This window comes from Pristiophorus japonicus, chromosome 2, assembly GCF_044704955.1.
Source record: "Pristiophorus japonicus isolate sPriJap1 chromosome 2, sPriJap1.hap1, whole genome shotgun sequence".
NCBI lineage: Eukaryota > Metazoa > Chordata > Chondrichthyes > Pristiophoridae > Pristiophorus > Pristiophorus japonicus.
Genome location: NC_091978.1, coordinates 156,822,423 through 156,844,147, shown reverse-complemented (window position 1 = coordinate 156,844,147; position 21,725 = coordinate 156,822,423). Strand labels below are relative to the sequence as shown.

At 46.9% G+C, this 21,725-nt stretch overlaps 1 protein-coding gene across 3 annotated transcripts in view; it reads left to right on the top strand.

The window, feature by feature from the left end:
• The window catches only part of spata18 (spermatogenesis associated 18), a 347,300-nt gene that overhangs the window by 163,288 nt on the left and 162,287 nt on the right, over positions 1–21,725 (top strand). For all 3 annotated transcript variants that reach the window (XM_070870070.1, XM_070870069.1, XM_070870071.1), the window contains one exon: positions 8,633–8,756. In XM_070870070.1, the coding sequence (XP_070726171.1) occupies positions 8,633–8,756 (124 nt within the window). The remainder of the gene's footprint in view (positions 1–8,632; positions 8,757–21,725) is intronic.

Here is a 21,725-nt window from a genome sequence, read left to right as displayed (position 1 = left end):
TTCGACAAGTATCTACTATAAGCCACTGACTCCCACAGCTACCTGGACTACACTTCCTCCCAACCCGCATTCTTTAAGGACTCCATTCCATTATACCAGTTTCTCCATCTCCGTCGCATCTGCTCTGACAACGCCACCTTTCACACTAGTGCCTCTGAATGTCTTCCTTTTTCCTCAACCGAGGATTCCCCTCCGCCGTGGTTAACGTGGCCCTCGATCGTGTCTGTTCTATGTCCCGAACCACTGCTCTCACCCCTTCCCCTCCCTCTCAAAACCATGACAGGGTTCCCCTTGTCCTCACCTTTCACCCCACCAGCCTCTACGTTCTGCCATTTCCACCACCTCCAGCGTGATCCCACCACCAATCACATCTTCCCCTCCCCTCCCCTCTCAACATTCCGAAGGGACCGATCCCTCTGCGACACCCTGGTCCATTCTGCAGTCACCCCCAGCACTCCCTCCCCTTCCCACGGCACCTTCCCTTGCAAGCGCAGGAGATGCAACACCTGCCCTTTTACCTCCTCCCTTCCCACTATCCAGGGGCCCAAATACTTCTTCCAGGTGAAACAGCGATTTACTTGTACTTCTTTCTGGAATTCTTTGAGGATGTAACGAACAGGGTGGATAAAGGGGAACCAGTAGATGTGGTATATTTGGACTTCCAGAAGGCATTTGACAAGGTGCCATATAAAAGGTTACTGCGCAAGATAAAAGTTCACGGAGTTGGGGGTAACATATTAGCATGGATAGAGAATTGGCTAACTAACAGAGAACAAAGTCAGGATAAATGGTTCATTCTCTGGTTGGCAACCAGTAACTAGTGGGGTACTGCAGGTATCAGTGCTGGGACCCCAACTATTTACAATCTATATTAACGAAGAAGGGACTGAGTGTAACGTAGCCAAGTTTGCTGACGATACAAAGATGGGAGGAAAAGCAATGTGTGAGGAGGACACAAAAAATCTGCAAAATTGCATAGACAGGCTAAGTGAGTGGGCAAAAATTTGGCAGATGCACTATAATGTTGGAAAGTGTGAGGTCATGCACTTTGGCAGAAAAAAAATCAAAGAGCAAGTTATTATTTAAATGGAGAAAGATTGCAAAGTGCCGCAGTACAGCGGGACCTGGGGGTACTTGTGCATGAAATGCAAAAGGATAGTATGCAGGTACAGCAAGTGATCAGGAAGGCCAATGGTATCTTGGCCTTAATTGCAAAGGGAATGGAGTATAAAAGCAGGGAAGTCTTGCTACAGCTATATAAGGTATTGGTGAGGCTACACCTGGAATACTGCGTGCAGTTTTGGTTTCCATATTTACGAAAGGATATACTTGCTTTGGAGGCAGTTCAGAGAAGGTTCACTAGGTTGATTCCAGGGATGAGGGGGTTGACTTATGAGGAAAGGTTGAGTAGGTTGGGCCTCTACTCATTAGAATTCAGACAAATGAGAGGTGGTCTTATCGAAACATATAAGATTATGAGGGGGCTTGACAAGGTGGATGCAGAGAAGATATTTCCACTGATGGGGGAGACTCGAACTGGAGGGCATGATCTTAGAATAAGGAGCCACCAATTTAAAACAGAGATGAGGAGAAATTTCTTCTCTCAGTGGGTTGTAAATCTGTGGAATTCTCTGCCTCAGAGAGCTGTGGAAGCTGGGACATTGAATAAATTTAAGACAGAAATAGACAGTTTCTTAAACGATAAGGGGTTATGAGGAGCGGGCGGGGAAGTGGAGCTGAGTCCATGATCAGATCAGCCATGATCTTATTGAATGGCGGAGTAGGCTCGAGGGGCCGTATGGCCTACTCCTGTTCCTATTTCATATGTTCTTATGTTCTTTCAATTTAGTATACTATATTCGCTGCTCACGATTTGGTCTACTCTACATTGGGGAGACCAAGCGTAGATTGGGTGACCGATTTGCGGAGCACCTCCGTTCAGTCCCCAAGTGTGACCCTGAGCTTCCAGTCGCCTGTCACTTTATTTGGCCACTGTATACCCACTCTGCCCTCTCTGTCCTCGATCTTCTACATTGTTCCAATGAAGCTCAACGCAAGCTCGAGGAACAGCACCTCTTCTTTCGTTTAGGCACTTTACAGCCTTCTGGACTCAACATCGAGTAAAGACATGATCTTTGCAGCACGACAACTGCAGGAAAAATGCAGGGAGCATTGCCAGCCCTTATACATGACCTTTTCCAACCTTACAAAGGCCTTTGACACTGTCGACCGTGAGGGCTTATGGCACGTCCTCCTCTGTCTTGGATGCCCCCGAAAGTTTGTCAACATCCTTCGCCTGCTCTACAGCGACATGCAGGCCGTGATCCTTACCAGCGGATCCATTACAGACCCATTCCAAGTCCGGACCGGGGTCAAACAGGGCTGCGTCATTGCTCCAACCCTCTTCTCAATCTTCTTCGCTGCCAAGCTCCACCTCACTGTCAATAAGCTCCCCGCTGGAGTGGAAATAAACTACAGAACCAGCGGGAAGCTTTTTAACCTACGCCGTCTCCAGGCCAGGTCCAAGATCACCCCAACCTCTGTCGTTGAGCTGCAGTACGCGGATGACGCCTGTGTCTGCTCACATTTTGAGGCTGAACTCCAGGATATAGTCAATGTATTCACCGAGGCATATGAAAGCATGGGCCTTACACTTAACATCCGTAAGACAAAGGTCCTCCACCAGCCTGTCCTCGTTACACAGCACTGCCCCCCAGTCATCAAGATTTACGGCGCGGCCCTTGACAACGTGGACCACTTCCCATACCTCGGGAGTCTCTTGTTAGCAAAGCTAACACATTGATTCGGAGATTCAACATCGTCTCCAGTACGTCAGTGCAGCCTTTGGCCGCCTGAGGAAAAGAGTGTTTGAACTCCAGGCCCTCAAATCTACCACCAAGCTCATGGTCTACAGGGTTGTAGTAATACCCGCCCTCCCGTATGGATCAGCGGCATGGACGATGTACAGAAGACACATCAAGTCGCTGGAAATATATCATCAACGATGTCTCTGCAAGATCCTGCAAATCCCCTGGGAGGACAGATGCACCAACATCAGTGTTCTCGCCCAGGCTAACATTCCTAGCATTGAAGCACTAACCACACTCGATCAGCTTTGCTGGGCAGGCCACTTAGTTCATATGGCAGACACGAGACTCCCTAAGCAATTGCTCTACGTGGAGTTCCTTCATGGCAAACGAGCCAAAGGTGGACAGCGGATATGTTATAAGGACACCCTCAAAGGTTCCCTGGTGAAGTGTGACATCACCACTGACACCTGGGAGATCCTGGCCGCAGACCGCCCGAGGTGGACAAAGTGCATCCGGGAGGGCGTTGAGCTCTTCGAATCTCAATGCTGTGAGCGTGAAGAGGTCAGGCGCAGGCAGCGGAAGGAGCGTGCGGCAAATCAGTGCCACCCCCCCTTCCCCCAACGAATATCTGTCCCACCTGTGACTGGGTCTGTGGCTCTCGTGTTGGACTGTTCAGCCACCAAAGAACTCACTTTCGGAGTGGAAGCAAGTCTTCCTCGATTCCGAGGGACTGCCTATGATGATGATTACAGCCTTCTGGACTCAACATCGAGTTCAAAAATTTCAGACGTAACCGCTGGCAATCTTTGGCTCCCTGCACCCTGCCCCCGCTCAGAGCCTATTTCTTTTTTTCTCTCTCTCTTTGTCTCTAATGGCAGTTGGTCATAGTCCCTCTAATGTTATTCTAACTCCTGGTATTACCATTTGAATTTGGGCCATCATCCCTTTTGTCTCTCGAATCCCTCCTGCCTTCCAACCTATCACAAACCTTCCCTTTTGTTCTTTCTTCCCCTCCCCCTTTCAGTGCTTGCTAAGAATGTGTTCTCTTCAAACACTCTCCAGTTCTGCCGAAGGGTCATCGACCTGAAACGTTAACTCTGCTTCCTCTCCACAGATGCTGCCTGACCTGCTGCGATTTCCAGCATTTTCTGTTTTTATTTCAGATTCCAGCATCTGCAGTATTTTGTTTTTGTATCAGTACAGTATCTCCTTGTTCTGCTCTGCCTCAAGGACAACCTCAAAATCAAAAATCAAAACAAAGTGCTGGAAAATCATAGCAGACTAATCAACATCTGAAAGATAAAGGAAGGTTCAAGTTTCAGGCCCAAAACAAAATCTTTTTCTTTCAGATGTTAATTAGCACGCCGTGCATTACTGGCATTTTTTAGTTTTCTTTCAGATTCCCAGGATTTGTAATTTTCTTTTTAGCCTAATAGTTACTGTGAATAAGTGTACCAAAACTTTGAGTTCTAATCTTACTCTGTTCATTATTTTAATGAAGACATTAACACATATATTTTAAATTAGTCAGTTTTATTTGTTCGGAAATGAGTAATGGGCAACTTTCTGATGTGTAGGCATTTTTGTTTTTTTATGAGGCAAAGTTGGTAAATAACTACTTTTATATAGAAGGGAATGGTAGCACAGTGCTTGTATTAGGGTACGGTAGCATAGTGCTTATGTTATTGGACTAGTAATCCAGAGGCCAGGACTAATGATCCGGAGACACGAGTTCAAATCCCACCACAGCAGCTGTGGACTTTAAATTCAGTTAGTTAAATAAATTTGGAATACAAAGCTAGTAACAGTAATGGTGACTGAAACTATCGGATTGTCGTAAAAACCCATCTGGTTCACTGATGCCCTTTAGGGAAGGAAATCTGCCATCCTTACCTGGTCTGGCCTATATGTGACTCCAGACCCACAACAATGCGGTTGATTATTAACTGCCCTCAGTTGTATCCAAACCGCTACAAAATACATTAAGAAGAATACAACTGGATGGATCACCCGGCATCGACCTAGACACCGAATCCGAACACGGCAAAGGCTCATGGAGCCCAGTCGATCCTGCAAAGTCTTCCACACCAACATCTGGGGACTTGTGCCAAAATTGGGAGAGCTGTCCCACAGACGAGTCAAGCAACAACCTGACATAGTCATACTCACAGAATTATACCTTTCAGCCAATGTCCCAGACTCCTCCATCACCATCCCTGGATATGTCCTGTCCCAGAAGCACAATAGATCCACCAGAGGTGGTGGCACAGTGGTATACAGTTGGGAGGGAGTGGCCCTGGTAGTCCTCAACATTGATTCGGGACCTCATGAGGTTTCATGGCATCAAGTCAAACATGGGCAAGGAACCCTCCTGCTGATTGCCACCTACTGTCCTCCCTCAGCTGATGAATTTGTACTCCTCCATATTGAACACCACTTGGAAGAAGCACTTAGAGTAGCAAGGGCACAGAATGTACTCTGGATGGGGGACTTCAATGTCCATCACCAAGAGTGGTTCAGTAGCACCACTATTGAACGAGCTGGCCAAGTCCTGACTGGGCCTGTGGCAGATGGTGAGAGAACCAACACAAGGGAAAAAACCTGCTTGACCTCGTTCTCACCAACCTACCTGTCGCAGACGCATCTGTCCATAACAGTATTGGTAGGAATGACCACCGCACAGTCCTTGTGGAGATGAAGTCCCGTCTTCATAGTGAAGACATCCTCCATTGTGTTGTGTGGCACTACCACCGTGCTAAATGGGATACATTCAGAACAGATCTAGCAGCTCAAAACAGGGCATCCATGAGGTGCTGTTAGCCATTAGCAGCAGAATTGTAATTCACCACAATCTGTATAACCTCATGGCCCAGCATATCCCTCACTCTACCATTACCATCAAGCCAGGGGACTAACCCTGGTTCAATGAGTAGTGTAGAAGAGTATGCCAGGTATACCTAAAAATGAGGTGCCAACCCGGTGAAGTTACAACACAGGACGACATGCTAAACAATGGAAGTAGCATGCTGTAGACAGAGCTAGGCAATTCCACAACCAACAGATCAGATCAAAGCTCTGCAGTCCTACCACATCTAGTCATGAATGGTGGTGAACAATTAAACAAATAACATGCAAAAGACAACGCTGAAGCATTTGCAACCATCTTCAGCCAGAAGTGCCAAGTGGATGATCCATATCAGCCTCCCCCTGAGGTCCCCACCATCATAGATGCCAGTCTTCAGCCAATTCGATTCACTCCATGTGATACCAAGAAACGGCTGAGTGCATTGGATACAGCAAAGGCTATGGGCCCCGATATCCCAGCTGTCATGTTGAAGACTTGTGCTCCAGAACCAGTCGTGCCTCTAGCCAAGCTGTTCCAACACTGGCATCTACCCGACAAAGTGGCAAATAGTCCAGGTATGTCCTGTCTACAAAAGCTCAGCATCAATCCAATCTGGCCAATTACCATCCCATCAGCCTACACTCAATCATCAGCAAAGTGATGGAAGGTGTCATTGACAGTGCTATCAAGCAACATCTACTCAGCAATAACCTGCACACGAATGCTCAGTTTGGGTTCCACCAGCACAATTTGGCTCCAAACCTAATTACAGCCTTGGTCTAAATATGGAGAAGAGAGCGGAATTCACATGCGGTGAGAGCAACTGCCCTTGACACCAAGGCAGCATTTGACCGAGAGTGGCATCAAGGAGCCATAGTAAAAATGAAGTCAACGGGAATCAGGGGGACAACTCTTCACTGGCCTCGCACAAAGGAAGATGGTTGTGGTTGTTGTTGAAGGTCAATCATCTCAGTCCCAGGGCATCGCTGCAGGAGCTCTGCAGGGCATTGACCTAGGCCCAACCATCTTCAGCTGTTTCATCAATGAACTTCCCCCTGCCCCCCCCACCCCCGCCGTGCCCCTGCCCCCCGCATAAGGTCAGAAGTGGGGATGTTCGCTGATGATTGCACAATGTTCAGTTCCATTTGCAACTCCTCAGATAATGAAGTAATCTGTGCCCACAAGCAGCAAGACCTGGTCAACATTCAGGCTTGGGCTGATATGTGGCAAGTAACATTTGAGCCACACAAGACCCAGTCAATGACCATCTCTAACAAGAGAGAGTTTAGCCACTCCCCTTGACATTCGATGGGATTACCATACCTGAATCCCCCACCATCAACATCCTAGGGTCACCATTGTCTAGAAATATAACTGGACCAGCCACATAAATACTGTGGCTACAAGAGTAGGTCAGAGGCTGGGTATTCTGCGGCAACTCATTCACCATCCAGAACAAAGTAGCCTGCTTGATTGGCACCTCATCCATGACCTTAAACATTCACTCCCAACGGTGCAATTCACCAGGGCTGCTTCAACAACCTCCCAAACCCGCGACCTCTACCACTTAGAAGGATCAGGGCAGCAGGCGCATGGGAACACCACCACCTGCAAGTTCCCCTCCAAGTCACGCACCATCCTGACTTGGAAATATATCACTGTTCCTTCATCGTTGCTGGATCAAAGTCCTGGAACTCCCTCCCTAACAACATTGTGGGAATACCTTCACCTACGCAGCGGTTTAAGAATGCGGCTCACCACCACCCTCTCAAGGGCAATTAGGGGTGGGCAATAAATGCTGGTTTTCCCAATGAAGCTCACACCCCATGAATTAATATTAAAAAATGTGATGGGAAAAAACAGGTACACATTGCAAAACATCTAAGGAATTTAAATTTAAATTGTACACAGAAGTATTGTAGGACACAGTGGAAAACCATATTGTTGGCAAGGTTACCAGCTTATAAAAAGCTCGTCTCTATACATGAAACTGATTTGCTCACGCATACACACGGACTTTTCTCAAATACAGGTCTCGGAAATTGAAAAGGAACAAGTCCATTTTTCATTTCTTAAAATTGCTGTTGCCACCCCAAGCACTGAGGAAGTAAAAAGAAAGAACTTCTACCTGTATTGAGACTTTCACAGCCTCAGGACATCCTAAAGCACTTCACAGTCAATGAAGTATCTTTGAACTGTAATCACTGCTGTAATGTAGGGAAATATGACAGCCAATTTGTACTCAACAAGGTCCCACAAACAAATAATCTGTTTTAGTGATGATGGTTGAGCGATACATGTTGGGCACGCACTGGGAGAACTGCCTCCCTCTTCTTCAAATCATGCCAAGGAAATTTAACATCTCATGCGAAAACAGCACCACCAACAGTGCAGCACTTGCTCAGTACTTCATCGGAGAGTCAGCGGAGATTATGTGCGCAAATTTCTGGAGTGGGGCTTCAACCCATAATGGCCTGACTCAGCACCTTGGGATGTTTCACTACGTTAAAGGCACTATATAAATGCAAGTTGTTGTAATAGGCTAACCTGGCTATAAACTGGCTACTTCTATTTTATTTAAAACCTTCAGTAGAGTGGGACAAATAATTTAAAAAAAAAATGAGGTTGAAATAACCCAAATTGGTGACTGAGTTAACTAATCAATATCCTCAAATTGGCATAGTTCAGATGCCATTTTGGCCCATATGATACAGAGACCACGTGTGCCGCTATCTTGCTCCTCTGCTACCACTTAGCCAAGACTGACTAAAATGTTGATGAAATGTTAAAATTCAACAGCAAGCATATAGAGTGACAGAAGAGGAAGAATGAAAATATTTACACAAGAATGCTGTTTCTACAAGTGCACATTATATAGAACTATTGTAAGACTGCAGATTTTTACGCAGTTCTGACTGCTTGTTCCCAGGACGTAGAACTTTGAAGGACATAAACCTTTTTTCCCCGTCCCTTCCAGGTATCGCCGCAGCTATGACTCTGATTTCACTGCTCCTCTGGTGGTTTATCACATCTGGCCAGCCCTGATGGAAAATGACACTGTTGTTGCTAAGGGAGAAGCATTCACAAAAAGAGGAGCACTGGTGAGTAGAGTAACCTATAGGTAAATGTGGATGATTGGAGAAGACTGGCCGACTGTGGGCTGTAATTTTCATCTTGTTTTCAAATGCTTCCATGGCCTTGCCTCTGCCTATCTCTGTAATCTCTGCCAGCCCCCTCACGAGATATCTGCGCTTGTCCAATTCTGGCCTCTTTTGCATCCCTGATTTTCTTTGCTTCACCATTGGTGGCCTGCCTAGTCCCTAAACTCTAGAATTCCCTCCCTAAACCTGATGGGGCAGACTAGAACTAGAGGCCATGATCTTAGATTAAGGGGCCGCCCATTTAAAACTGAGATGAGGAGGAATATCTTCTCTCAGGGTTGTAAATCTATGGAATTCTCTGCCTCAGAGAGCTGTGGAAGCTGGGACATTGAATAAATTTAAGACAGAAATAGACAGTTTCTTAACCGATACGGGAATAAGGGGTTATGGGGAGCGGGCGGGGAAGTGGAGCTGAGTCCATGATCGGATCAGCCATGATCTTATTGAATGGCAGAGCAGGCTCGAGGGGCCGCATGGCCTACTCCTGCTCCTATTTCTTATGTTATTATGTAACAACTCTGTCGCTCTATCTCTCGTTCCTCCTTTAAGATGCTTCTTGAAATTTACCTCTTTGATCAAGCTTTTGGGCATTAATATGTCCTTATGTGGTTCAGTGTCAAGTTTTATTTGATAATCACTGCTGTGATATGCCTTGGGACGTTTTGCTATGTTAAAGGCACTATGTTAAAGGCACTATATAAATGCAAGTTGTTGTAACAGGCTAACCTGGCTATAAACTGGCCACTTCTATTTTACATAAAATCTTTAGTAGAGTGGGACAAATAATAAAACAAAATCTGAGGTTGAAATAACCCGAATTGGTGACTGGGTTAACAAATAAATGTCCTCAAATTGGCACAGTTCAGATCACATTTTGACTCATGGTACATAAACCATTAATATAAAAGCAAAATACTGTGGATGCTAGAATCTGAAATAAAAACAGAGAATGCTGGAAATCTCAGCAGGTTAGAACATAAGAACATATAAGAACATAAGAATTAGGAACAGGAGTAGGCCATCTAGCCCCTCGAGCCTGCTCCGCCATTCAACAAGATCATGGCTGATCTGGCCGTTGACTCAGCTCCACTTACCCGCCCGCTCCCCATAACCCTTCATTCCCTTATTGGTTAAAAATCTATCTATCTGTGATTTGAATACATTCAATGAGCTAGCCTCAACTGCTTCCTTGGGCAGAGAATTCCACAGATTCACAACCCTCTGGGAGAAGAAATTCCTTCTCAACTCTGTTTTAAATTGGCTCCCCCGTATTTTGAGGCTGTGCCCCCTAGTTCTAGTCTCCCTGACCAGTGGAAACAACCTCTCTGCCTCTATCTTGTCTATCCCTTTCATTATTTTAAATCATTTCATAAGATCACCCCTCATCCTTCTGAACTCCAAAGTAAAGACCCAGTCTACTGAATCTATCATCATAAAATAACCCCCTCATCTCCGGAATCAGCCTCGTGAATCATCTCTGTACCCCCTCCAAGGCTAGTATATCCTTCCTTAAGTAAGGTAACCAAAACTGCACGCAGTACTCCAGGTGTGGCCTCACCAATACCCTGTACAGTTGCATCAGGACCTCCCTGCTTTTATACTCCATCCCTCTCGCAATGAAGGCCAACATTCCATTCACCTTCCTGATTACCTGCTGCACCTGCAAACTAACTTTTTGCGATTCATGCACAAGGACCCCCAGGTCCCTCTGTACTGCAGCATGTTGTAATTTCTCCCCATTCAAATAATATTCCCTTTTACTGTTTTTTTTTCCAAGGTGGATGACCTCACACTTTCCAACATTGTATTCCATCTGCCAAACCTTAGCCCATTCGCTTAACCTATCTAAATCTCTTTGCAGCCTCTCTGTGTCCTCTACACAACCCGCTTTTCCACTAATCTTTGTGTCATCTGCAAATTTTGTTACACTACACTCTGTCCCCTCTTCTAGGTCATCTATGTATATTGTAAACAGTTGTGGTCTCAGCACCGATCCCTGTGGCACACCATTAACCACTGAATGCCAACCTGAAAAGGACCCATTTATCCCAATCTCTGCTTTCTGTTACTTAGCCAATTCTCTATCCATGCTAATACATTTCCTCTGACTCCACGTACCTTTATCTTCTGCAGTAACCTTTTGTGTGGCACCTGATCGAATGCCTTTTGGAAATCTAAATACACCACATCCACTGGTACACCTCTATCCACCATGCTCATTATATCCTCAAAGAATTCCAGTAAATTAGTTAAACATGATTTCCCCTTCATGAATCTATGTTGCGTCTGTTTTATTGCACTATTTCTATCTAGATGTCCCGCTATTTCTTCCTTAATGATAGCTTCAAGCATTTCCCCCACTACAGATGTTAAACTAACCAGCCTATAGTTACCTGCCTTTTGTCTGCCCCCTTTTTTAAACAGAGGCGTTACATTAGCTGCTTTCCAATCCGCTGGTACCTCCCCAGAGTCCAGAGAATTTTGGTAGATTATAACGAATGCATCTGCTATAGCTTCCGCCATCTCTTTTAATACCCTGGGATGCATTTCATCAGGACCAGGGGACTTGTCTACCTTGAGTCCCATTAGCCTGTCCAGCACTATCTCTCTTGTGAAAGTGATTGTCTCAAGGTCCTCCCTTCCCACATTCCCGTGACCAGCAATTTTTGGCATGGTTTTTGTGTCTTCCACTGTGAAGACCGAAGCAAAATAATTGTTTAAGGTCTCAGCCATTTCCACATTTCCCATTATTAAATTCCCCTTCTCATCTTCTAAGGGACCAACATTTACTTTAGTCACTCTTTTCCGTTTTATATATCGGTAAAAGCTTCTATTATCTGTTTTTATGTTTCGCGCAAATTTACTTTCGTAATCTATTTTTCCTTTCTTTATTGCTTTCTTAGTCATTCTTTGCTGTCGTTTAAAATTTTCCCAATCTTCTTGTTTCCCACTAACCTTGGCCACCTTATACGCATTGGTTTTTAATTTGATATTCTCCTTTATTTCCTTGGTTATCCACGTCTGGTTATCCCTTCTCTTACTGCCCTTCTTTTTCACTGGAATATATTTTTGTTGAGCGCTATGAAAGAGCTCCTTAAAAATCCTCCACTGTTCTTCAATTGTGCCACCGTTTAGTCTGTGTTCCCAGTCTACTTTAGCCAACTCTGCCCTCATCCCACTGTAGTTCCCTTTGTTTAAGCATAGTACGCTCGTTTGAGACACTACTTCCTCATCCTCAATCTGGATTACACATTCAACTATACTGTGATCACTCATTCCGAGAAGATCTTTAACTAGGAGATCGTTTATTATTCCTGTCTCATTACACAGGACCAGATCTAAGATAGCTTGCTCCCTTGTAGGTTCTGTAACATACTGTTCTAAGAAACAATCCCGTATGCATTCTATGAATTCCTCCTCAAGGCTACCCCGTGCAATTTGATTTGACCAATCGATATGTAGGTTAAAATCCCCCATGATTACTGCCATTCCTTTTTCACATGCCTCCATTATTCCCTTGTTTATTGTCCGCCCCACTGTGAAGTTGTTATTTGGGGGCCTATAAACTACGCCCACCAGTGACTTTTTCCCCTTACTATCTCTAATATCCACCCACAATGATTCAACATTTTGTTCATTCGAGCCAATATCGTCTCTCACAACTGCCCTGATATCATCCTTTATTAACAGAGCTACCCCACCTCCTTTCCCTTCTTGTCTATCTTTCCGAATTGTCAGATATCCCTGTATGTTTAATTCCCAGTCTTGGCCACCCTGCAACCATGTTTCTGTAATGGCCACCAAATCATACCCATTTGTAATGATTTGTGCCGTCAACTCATTTTACTTTATTTTGAATGCTGCGTGCATTTAGGTAGAGTGTTTTAATCCTAGTTTTTAAACCATGATTTTTAGTTTTGACCCCTCCTGCAGCCCCTTTACATTCAGTGGCCCTTTTTGTTTTTTGCCTTGGGTTTCTCTGCCCTCCACTTTTACTCATCTCCTTTCTGTCTTTTGCTTTTGTCTCCTTTTTGCTTCCCTCTGTCTCCCTGCATTGGTTCCCATCCCCCTGCCATATTAGTTTAACTCCTCCACAACAGCACTAGCAAACACTCCCCCTCGGACATTGGTTCCGGCCCTGCCTAGCTGCAGTCCGTCCGGTTTGTACTGGTCCCACCTCCCCCAGAACCGGTTCCAATGCCCCAGGAATTTGAATCCCTCCCTGCTGCACCACTGCTCAAGCCACGTATTCATCTGCGCTATCCTGCGATTCCTACTCTGACTAGCACGTGGCACTGGTAGCAATCCCGAGATTACTACTTTTGAGGTCCTACGTTTTAATTTAGCTCCTAGCTCCTTAAATTCGTCTCATCGGACTTCATCCCTTTTTTTTTACCTATATCGTTGGTACCAATGTGCATCACGACAACTGGCTGTTCACCCTCCCTTTTCAGAATGTCCTGCACCCGCTCCGAGACATCCTTGACCCTTGCACCAGTGAGGCAACATACCATCCTGGAGCCTCGGTTGCGTCCGCAGAAACGCCTATCTATTCCCCTTACAATCGAATCCCCTATCACTATTGCTCTCCCACTCTTTTTCCTGCCCTCCTGGGTGCCAGGGGAGGGGGTGCTGGGGGTGACTGCAGAATGGACCAGGGTGTCGCGGAGGGAGCGGTACCTTCGGAACATTGAGAGGGGAGGGGAGGGGAAGATGTGATTGGAGGTGGGATCACGCTGGAGGTGGTGGAAATGGCGGAGGATGATCCGTTGAATGTGGAGGCTGGTGGGGTGAAAGGTGAGGACAAGGGGAACCCTGTCATGAGATGCGGGAAAAAGAACAGACACGGTCGAGGGCCACGGCGAAGGGGAATCCTCAGTTGAGGAAAAATGAAGACATGTCAGAGGCAGTAGTGTGAAAGGTGGCATCGTCAGAGCAGATGCGACGGAGATGGAGAAACTGGGAGAATGGAATGGAGTCCTTACAGGATGCGGGATGGGAAGAAGTGTAGTCCAGGTAGCTGACGACTGCTAGATGGACCACTGCCTAATCCAATCTATTGTGTATAGAAGAACTCCACAAGGCTGTGAGCTAAATTTAGTGTGACCTTGGTTTTCTTTATTACAACTCCAGAGTGCCTAAACAATATGGCAGCCAACCTTTTATACTGGCCCTGCACGTGTGTGTGCTGGTGACCATTAGGACTCCAACAGTCGCGCCCTCTGGTGGCAAGTATTACATAACATCACTCCCCCGCAAAGTCTTTGGTCCAAGTTATTTGCAAGTTGAGGCGATCCGAAGCCCTTCGCTCCCTGGTTGATCGTCTAAGTTCAAACCCTGGCGTTTGTGAGTTGGCCGGACCATTGCTGCACTGCACCGTGGCTGGTCTGACCGGACTGTCAGGAACGGTGGGTTCATCCTCGTGATTGACAGTGAGGTCGATTGCTGGTTGGGTGTGTGTTGGTGGATCGTCGATGGTGATGTCCTCTTCAAGTCGTTCCTGGTTGTCAGTAAATCGCAATTTGGTCTGATCTGAATGCTTTCTGCATGTTTGGCCATTTAATAGTTTGATTATAAACAGCCTATTCCCTTCCTTGGCCAAAACAGTGCCAGCAACCCACTTGGCACCATGACCGTAATTCAGGACAAACACAGGGTCATTAACATCAATATCACATGAAACAGCCGCACGATCATGGTATATGTTCTGCTGGTGTCGGCAGGTTTCCACGTGATCATTAAGATCTGGGTGGACTCGGGTGAGCCTGGTTTTGAGGGCTCTCTTCATTAACAATTCTGCCGGGGGAACGAGTGAGCGAGTGGGGTCGCGTCCGGTAACTGAGCAGAATGCGAGACCAGCGGATCTGCAGGGAGCTGTCCGTCACGCGTTTCATGCTCTGCTTGATTATTTAGACTGCTCGCTCCGCTTGACCGTTAGACGCGGGCTTAAATGGAGCAGACCTGACATGCTTGAGGCCATTGCGGGTCACAAACTCGTTGAATTCCGAGCTGGTGAAACACGGTCCATTGTTGCTGACAAGGACGTCGGGCAAGCCATGGGTGGCGAACATGGCCCGGAGGCTTTCAATGGTGGCTGTGGACATCCTGGATGACATGATTATGCATTCAATCCATTTGGAGTAAGCATCCACAACTACTAAAAACATCTTTCCTAGAAAGGGGCCAACAAAATCTGGATCCTGGACCATGGTTTGGAGGGCCATGACCACAGACTCAGTGGAGCCTCCCTTGGTGCATTGCTCAGTTGCGAGCAAGTGTTGCACTGATGCACGCATGACTCCAAGTCCGAGTCAATGCCGGGACACCAAACATGCAACCTGGCAATTGCCTTCATCATGACAATGCCTGGGTGGATACTGTATAGGTCACGTATAAAAGTTTCCCTGCCCTTTTTTGGCAAAACCACGCAATTACCCCATAAGAGACAATCCGACTGGATGGACATTTCATCTTTGCATCGGTGAAACAGCTTAATTTCATCTTGCATTTCCTCGGGAACGGCTGACCAGTTCCCATTTAGGATGCAACTCTTTACTAATGATAGCACAGGATCCTGGCTGGTCCAGATCCTGATCTGGCGAGCTGTAACGGGTGACCCCTCGCTCTCAAAAGCATCCATGACCGATAGCAAGTCTGCAGGCTGTGCCATTTTAACCCCAGTGGTGGGTAATGGTAGCCAGCTGAGAGCATCGGCACAGTTTTCAGTGCCTGGTCTGTGGCGGATAACATAGTCATAAGCGGATAATGTTAGTGCCCATCTTTGGATGCGGGACGAAGCATTGGTATTTATACTTTTGCTCTCTGAAAACAGCAAAATGAGCGGCTTGTGGTCAGTTTCAAGCTCAAACCGAAGTCCAAATAGGTATTGGTGCATTTTCTTAACCCCATATACACATGCTAACACCTCTTTCTCGACCATACTATAGGCTCTCTCAGCCTTAGACAGATTTCTAGACGTATATGCAACCGGTTGGAGGTTGCCTGATACATTGGCTTGCTGTAACACACCGTACCCCGTACGATGAGGCATCACAAGCTAGCACTAAACGTTTACATGGGTCATAGTGCACAAGTAACTTATTTGCACTTAACAGGTTCCTGGCCTTCTCAAAGGCTGTGTCTTGAGATTTGCCCCAAACCCAGTCGTTACCCTTACATAGCAACATGTGCAAAGGGTCTAACAACGTGCTCAACCCAGGAAGAAAGTTACCGGAAGAGTTGAGGAGTCCCAGGAACGAATGCAGCTCTGTCACATTGTGGTCTGGGTGCAGTCTTGATGGTCTCTGTCTTTGTCTTTGAGTCCGTGGGCCTGATGCCGTCAGCTGCAATCTTTCTCCCAAAAAATTCGACTTCTGGTGCCAGGAAAACACACTTGGAGCATTTCAGCCTGAGTCCCACTCTGTCTAGGTGATTTAGAACCTCTTCCAGGTTGTGTAGATGTTCGATGGTGTCACGACCAGTGATCAGGATGTCGTCTTGAAACACAACGGTGCGCAGAACAGATTTCAGCAAACTCTCCATGTTTCTCTGGAAAATGGCTGCAACCGAGCGAATCCCAAAAGGGCACCTGTGGTATATAAACAGCCCTTTGTGTGTGTTGATGCACGTCAGTCTTTTCGAAGATTCAGCCAGCTCCTGTGCCACGTAGGCGGAAGTTAGGTCCAACTTGGTGAATGAGTTCCCCCTCGCTAACGTTGCTAACAGGTCATCCGCCTTGGGCAGCGGGTACTGGTGCTGTAGTGAGACTCGGTTAATCGTTACCTTGTAGTCTCCGCAGATTCTGACCGTGCCATCACTTTTCAACACCGGAACAATTGGACTGGCCCATTCGTTGAACTCGACTGGCGATATGATTCCTTCGCGTTGGAGTCTGTCCAGTTCAATCTCGACTTTCTCCCTCATCATGTACGGAACCGCCCGTGCCTTGTGATGGACAGGTCGTGCATCGGGGCCTAGATGGATCTGTACCTTGGTGCCTGTGAAGTTGCCGATGCCTGCTTCGAATAGTGAGGGAAACTTGCTCAGCACTTGAGCACACGAGGCGTCATCCACTGAAGGTAGTGCTTTGATTTTGTTCCAATTCCATTTAATCTTTTCTAGCCAGCTTCTGCCGAACAGCATTGGGCCATTGCCTGGAACAATCCACAATGATAGCTCCATCATACGAAAACTTCACTGCCGCATTTTCAATGACTGGTATAGGTACACAGCTTTGCATTAATCGGGCTCAGTTTGGGCCTTTGTACTTTATTGCCCCACAGTTTCTCGAAAGTCTTCTGGCTCATTATTGACTGACTCGCACCTGTGTCCAACTCCATGGATACTGGAACTCCATTTAATTTGACTTTTTGAATTATCGGAGGGCTCTTGGTGGCGAAGGTATGTACCCCATATACTTCTTCCTCGGGTTGAGTTGCCTGTGCTGCGTGATCCGTGCCGGATCGATCATCCTCTGCCATGTGGTATGTCACAGCATGTTTGCACATTCGCTGGAGGTGCCCCATCATTGCGCAGCCTTTACACACATAGTGCTTGAATTGACATTGATGGGCCCGATGATTACCCTCTCGGCACCAATATGGTGCTAATGGATTCATATTCATACCTGATGGCGGATTCTGAGTCATTTAAAACAGAGATGAGGAGAAATTTCTTCTCTCAGAGGGCTGTAAATCTGTGGAATTCACTGCCTCACAGAGCTCAGGAAGTTGGGACATTGAATAAATTTAAGACAGAAATAGACAGTTTCTTAAACGATAAGGGGATAAGGGGTTATGGGGAGCGGGCGGGGAAGTGAAGCTGAGTCCATGATCAGATCAGCCATGATCTTATTAAATGGCGGAGCAGGCTCGAGGGATAGACCCCTGTTCCTATTTCTTATGTTCTTAACAAAAGCAGACATTGACAACGAGATTCAACACCGCCTCCAGTGCGCCAGTGCAGCCTTTGGCCGCCTGAGAAAAAGAGTGTTTGAAGGCCCTCAAATCTGTCACCAAGCTCATGGTCTACAGGGCTGTAGTAATACCCGCCCTCCTGTATGGCTCAGAAACATGGACCATGTACAGTAGACAGCTCAAGTCGCTGGAGAAATATCACCAGCGATGTCTCCGCCAGATCCTACAAATCCCCTGGGAGGACAGACGCACCAACATTGGCGTCCTCATCTAGGCCAACATCTCCAGCATTGAAGCACTGACCACACTTGATCAGCTCCGCTGGGCAGGCCACACTGTTCGCATGCCAGACACGAGACTCCCAAAGCAAGCGCTCTACTCGGAACTCCTTCATGGCAAACAAGCCAAAGGTGGGCAGAGGAAACATTACAAGGACACTCTCAAAGCCTCCCTGATAAAGTGCAACATCCTCACTGACACCTGGGAGTCCCTGGCCAAAGACCACCCTAAGTGGAGGAAGTGCATCCGGGAGGACGGCGAGCTCCTCGAGTATCGTCGCCGAGAGCATGCAGAAATCATGGGCAGGCAGCAGAAAGAGCGTGCGGCAAACCAGCCCCACCCACCCCTCCCCTCAACGACTAATTGTCCCACTTGTGACAGGGACTGTGGTTCTCGTATTGGACTGTTCAGCCATCTCAGGACTCATTTTTAGAGTGGAAGCAAGTCTTCCTAGATTCTGAGGGACTGCCTATGATATGATGGGAGTCAATGGGCATATAGTGGATACTGGTCGAAAGCCTATCCCCAGAGATGGAGACAGAGAAGTCGAGGGAGGGAAGGGAAGAGCCAGAGATAGACCATGTGAAGGTGAGGGAAGGGTGGAAATTGGATGCAAAGTGAATGAAATTTTCAAGTTCAGGGCGAGAACAGGAAATGGCACCGATACAGTCATCAATGTATTGGAAAAAGAGGTGAGGGAGGGGACCCGAGTAGGACTGGAACAAGAATGTTCCACATATCCCACGAAAAGGCAGGCACAGCTATGACCCATGCGGGTTCCCGTAGCAACACCTTTAATTTGGAGAAAGTGAATGGAATTAAAGGAGAAGTTGTTCAACGTGAGAACAAGTTCAGCCAGGCAGAGGAGGGTGGTGGTGATGGGGACTGGTTGGGCCTCTGCTCGAGGAAGAAGCGGAGCGCCCTCAGGCCATCCTGGTGGGGGATGGAAGTGTAGAGGGATTGGACGTCCATGGTGAAAAGGAGACGGTTGGGGCCAGGAAACTGTTTAAGTGACGGAGGGCGTTGGAGGAGTCGTGGATGTAGGTGGGAAGAGAGTGGAAAAGGGGAGAAAAAATAGAGTCGAGATAGGAAGAAATAAGTTCTGTGGGGTAAGAACAGGCTAAAACGATGAGTCTACCGGGGCAGTCCTGTTTGTGGATCTTGGAAAGGAGGTAGAAGTGGGTAAATAAACCATATGGTACATAAACCACATGTGCTGATACCTTGCTTCACACCTACTCCACATTTTTCCATTGTCATGGTTGATAGAAAGTGAGTGGATTCAATATATAACTTCAAAATACAATTACTATTGCTTTAAAAAAATTAAATCCGATGGTTGCTAGCCTAATGATGATGATTTGACGAGCACATGTGGACTTTGTATCGAGTTCATTTATTAAAAACATTTTAAAAACAAAATGGGCTGGATTTTCGGCTTTGATGATTTCAGGGCGGTAATGGTGGCGGGGCGGTAAAATTTGCAGCGGGGAACAGTTTGCTCCTCAGTCATCAAAATTGGGCAGCTGAGCCCTGAGTGTGGGGTGCAATGCTAAGGGAGGCATTGTACACCTTTTTTAGGATGTTAGCGTGAGCTAAAGAGCCGGCCCGGGAGCGCTCTGAAAGACGCCTGGGGAGAAAATAAAAAACCTGAAAAAACCCCACAAAAACATTCTCAATACTAGCCCATGCCACCACAACATAAATCGCAAAAGAAATTATAAGAAACAACAAACACACTTACCTTAGGACGGCATTACTTACCTCTCTGCAGTTGGCATAGGTTGGACTGCCCGTTTTCCCAGGCAGTCATTGCGGGGCGCGCTGCAGGGCTTACGGGTCGGGTGGGAGTCAAAAAACACGCCGGTGTTGCGACCAGGAGCGTTGCACATTGGCGCAGCTCTTCCAGGCGGTACTGCTCATTGCCGCTGCAAAACTGGCCCCAAAAACCGCAGTGCGTTGGAGGCTGACCATCCGCCCAGAAGGCCTCACCACCGCCATTGCCACCACTCCAGGGCAAAAAATGGAGCACAAAGGACTAGAAAATCCGGTCCATTGTCTTTTTATAAATATTTTGCCTGGTAGTCTAATTTTGTGAACCTAGGAAACTGTTATGTATGGAGAAAGAGTCAGACTGAACACTGTGAGCTCAAAGTAAAGTGTGACCGTAGTATTTTATTGCAGGTCTCCAGAGTGGCTCTCCAACCTTTGAGGCCTCCTTAAATACCTGTGCTCCCAAGGGATTATGGAATCCCTTGGGACTCCAGGGGATGAGCCCTCTGGTGGCTGTACAGAGTAAATACAAGTTCACATGTATAACAACACTCCCCCGCAAAGTCAATAGTGTAACTATTTACAATGAGAGTCGATCTGGGGCCCTTCTTGCCCTGGTTGATCGTCTCGGTGTGAAAGCTGGTATTGCTAAATCATTTGTTGGGCCCTCACTGGGCTGCTGTGCAGCTAGCCTTGCTGGGCTACCTGGTGTGTTGGGCCCTGCAGGGCTGCTGTGGATGATGGGTTCTGCTTCGTGGTCAACCATGGTGCCGGTTGCCACTGGTGTGTATGTTGGGGGATCAAAAAAGGTAGGGTCCAAGGTGGGTTGCTCAGGATTGTCCGTAAATCTGAGTTTGATTTGGTCCGAGTGTTTCCGGTGAATGAATCCATTTGAAAGTTTGACCTGAAACACCCTCTTTGGCCATGACAGTGCTGGGAAGCCACTTGGGACCTTGCCTATAATTCAATACAATTACAGGATCATTGATTTCAATCTCGCGTGACACAATTGCACTATCATGGTAAGCACTTTGTTGAAGCCGCCTGCGCTCTACCTGTTCATATAGATCAGGGTGAACTAATGAGAGCCTTGCTTTCATGAGCAGTTCAGCAAGTGGGATCCCACTGAGCGAGTGGGGTCTCATGCGGTAGCTAAGCAGGACTCGGGATAGGCGAGTCTGCAGCGAGCCTTCTGTTACCCTCTTCAAGCCTTGCTTGATGGTTTGCACTGCCTGACCATTGGACACTGGTTTAAATGGGGCAGATGTGACATGTTTGATCCCGTTACGGGTTATGCATTCTTTGAACTCAGCACTGGTAAAACATGGCCCGTTGTCGCTCACCAGGACACCAGGTAAGCTGTGAGTGGCAAACATGGCCCGCAGGCTTTCAGTAGTGGCAGCGGATGTGCTAGCCGACATTATCTCACATTCAATCCACTTGGAGTACGCGTCTACAACCACAAGGAACATTTTACCCAAGAACGGGCCTGCATAATAAACGTGTACCCTAGTCCACGGTCAGGGCCAAGACCATAAAATTAGTGCCGCCTCCCTGGGTACATTGCTTAACTGCGATCATGTATTACATCTGTGAACACAGGACTCTATGGTCTATATATCTTAAACACAAGTGTTTTAACTAACAAACATTCCACGATGGGAAATGTCCCTGGGTACCAAATACTTAGCCTGAAGAAATATGCCTTTTTAAGTTTTGTTTTCTATACTTTTATAGCCACCACATGTGGGATCTGGCTATCGCTTTCATCATTACGATGCCTGGCTGGGTACTGTAGAGGTCATTGATGAAGGTGTCTCTGCCCTTCTTGGGGACCACTACTCGATTGCCCCATAGAAGGCAGTCTGCTTGTATAGACATTTCATCTTTGCGCCGCTGGAACGGCTTAATCTCTTCCTGCATTTCTACTTGGACATTGGAC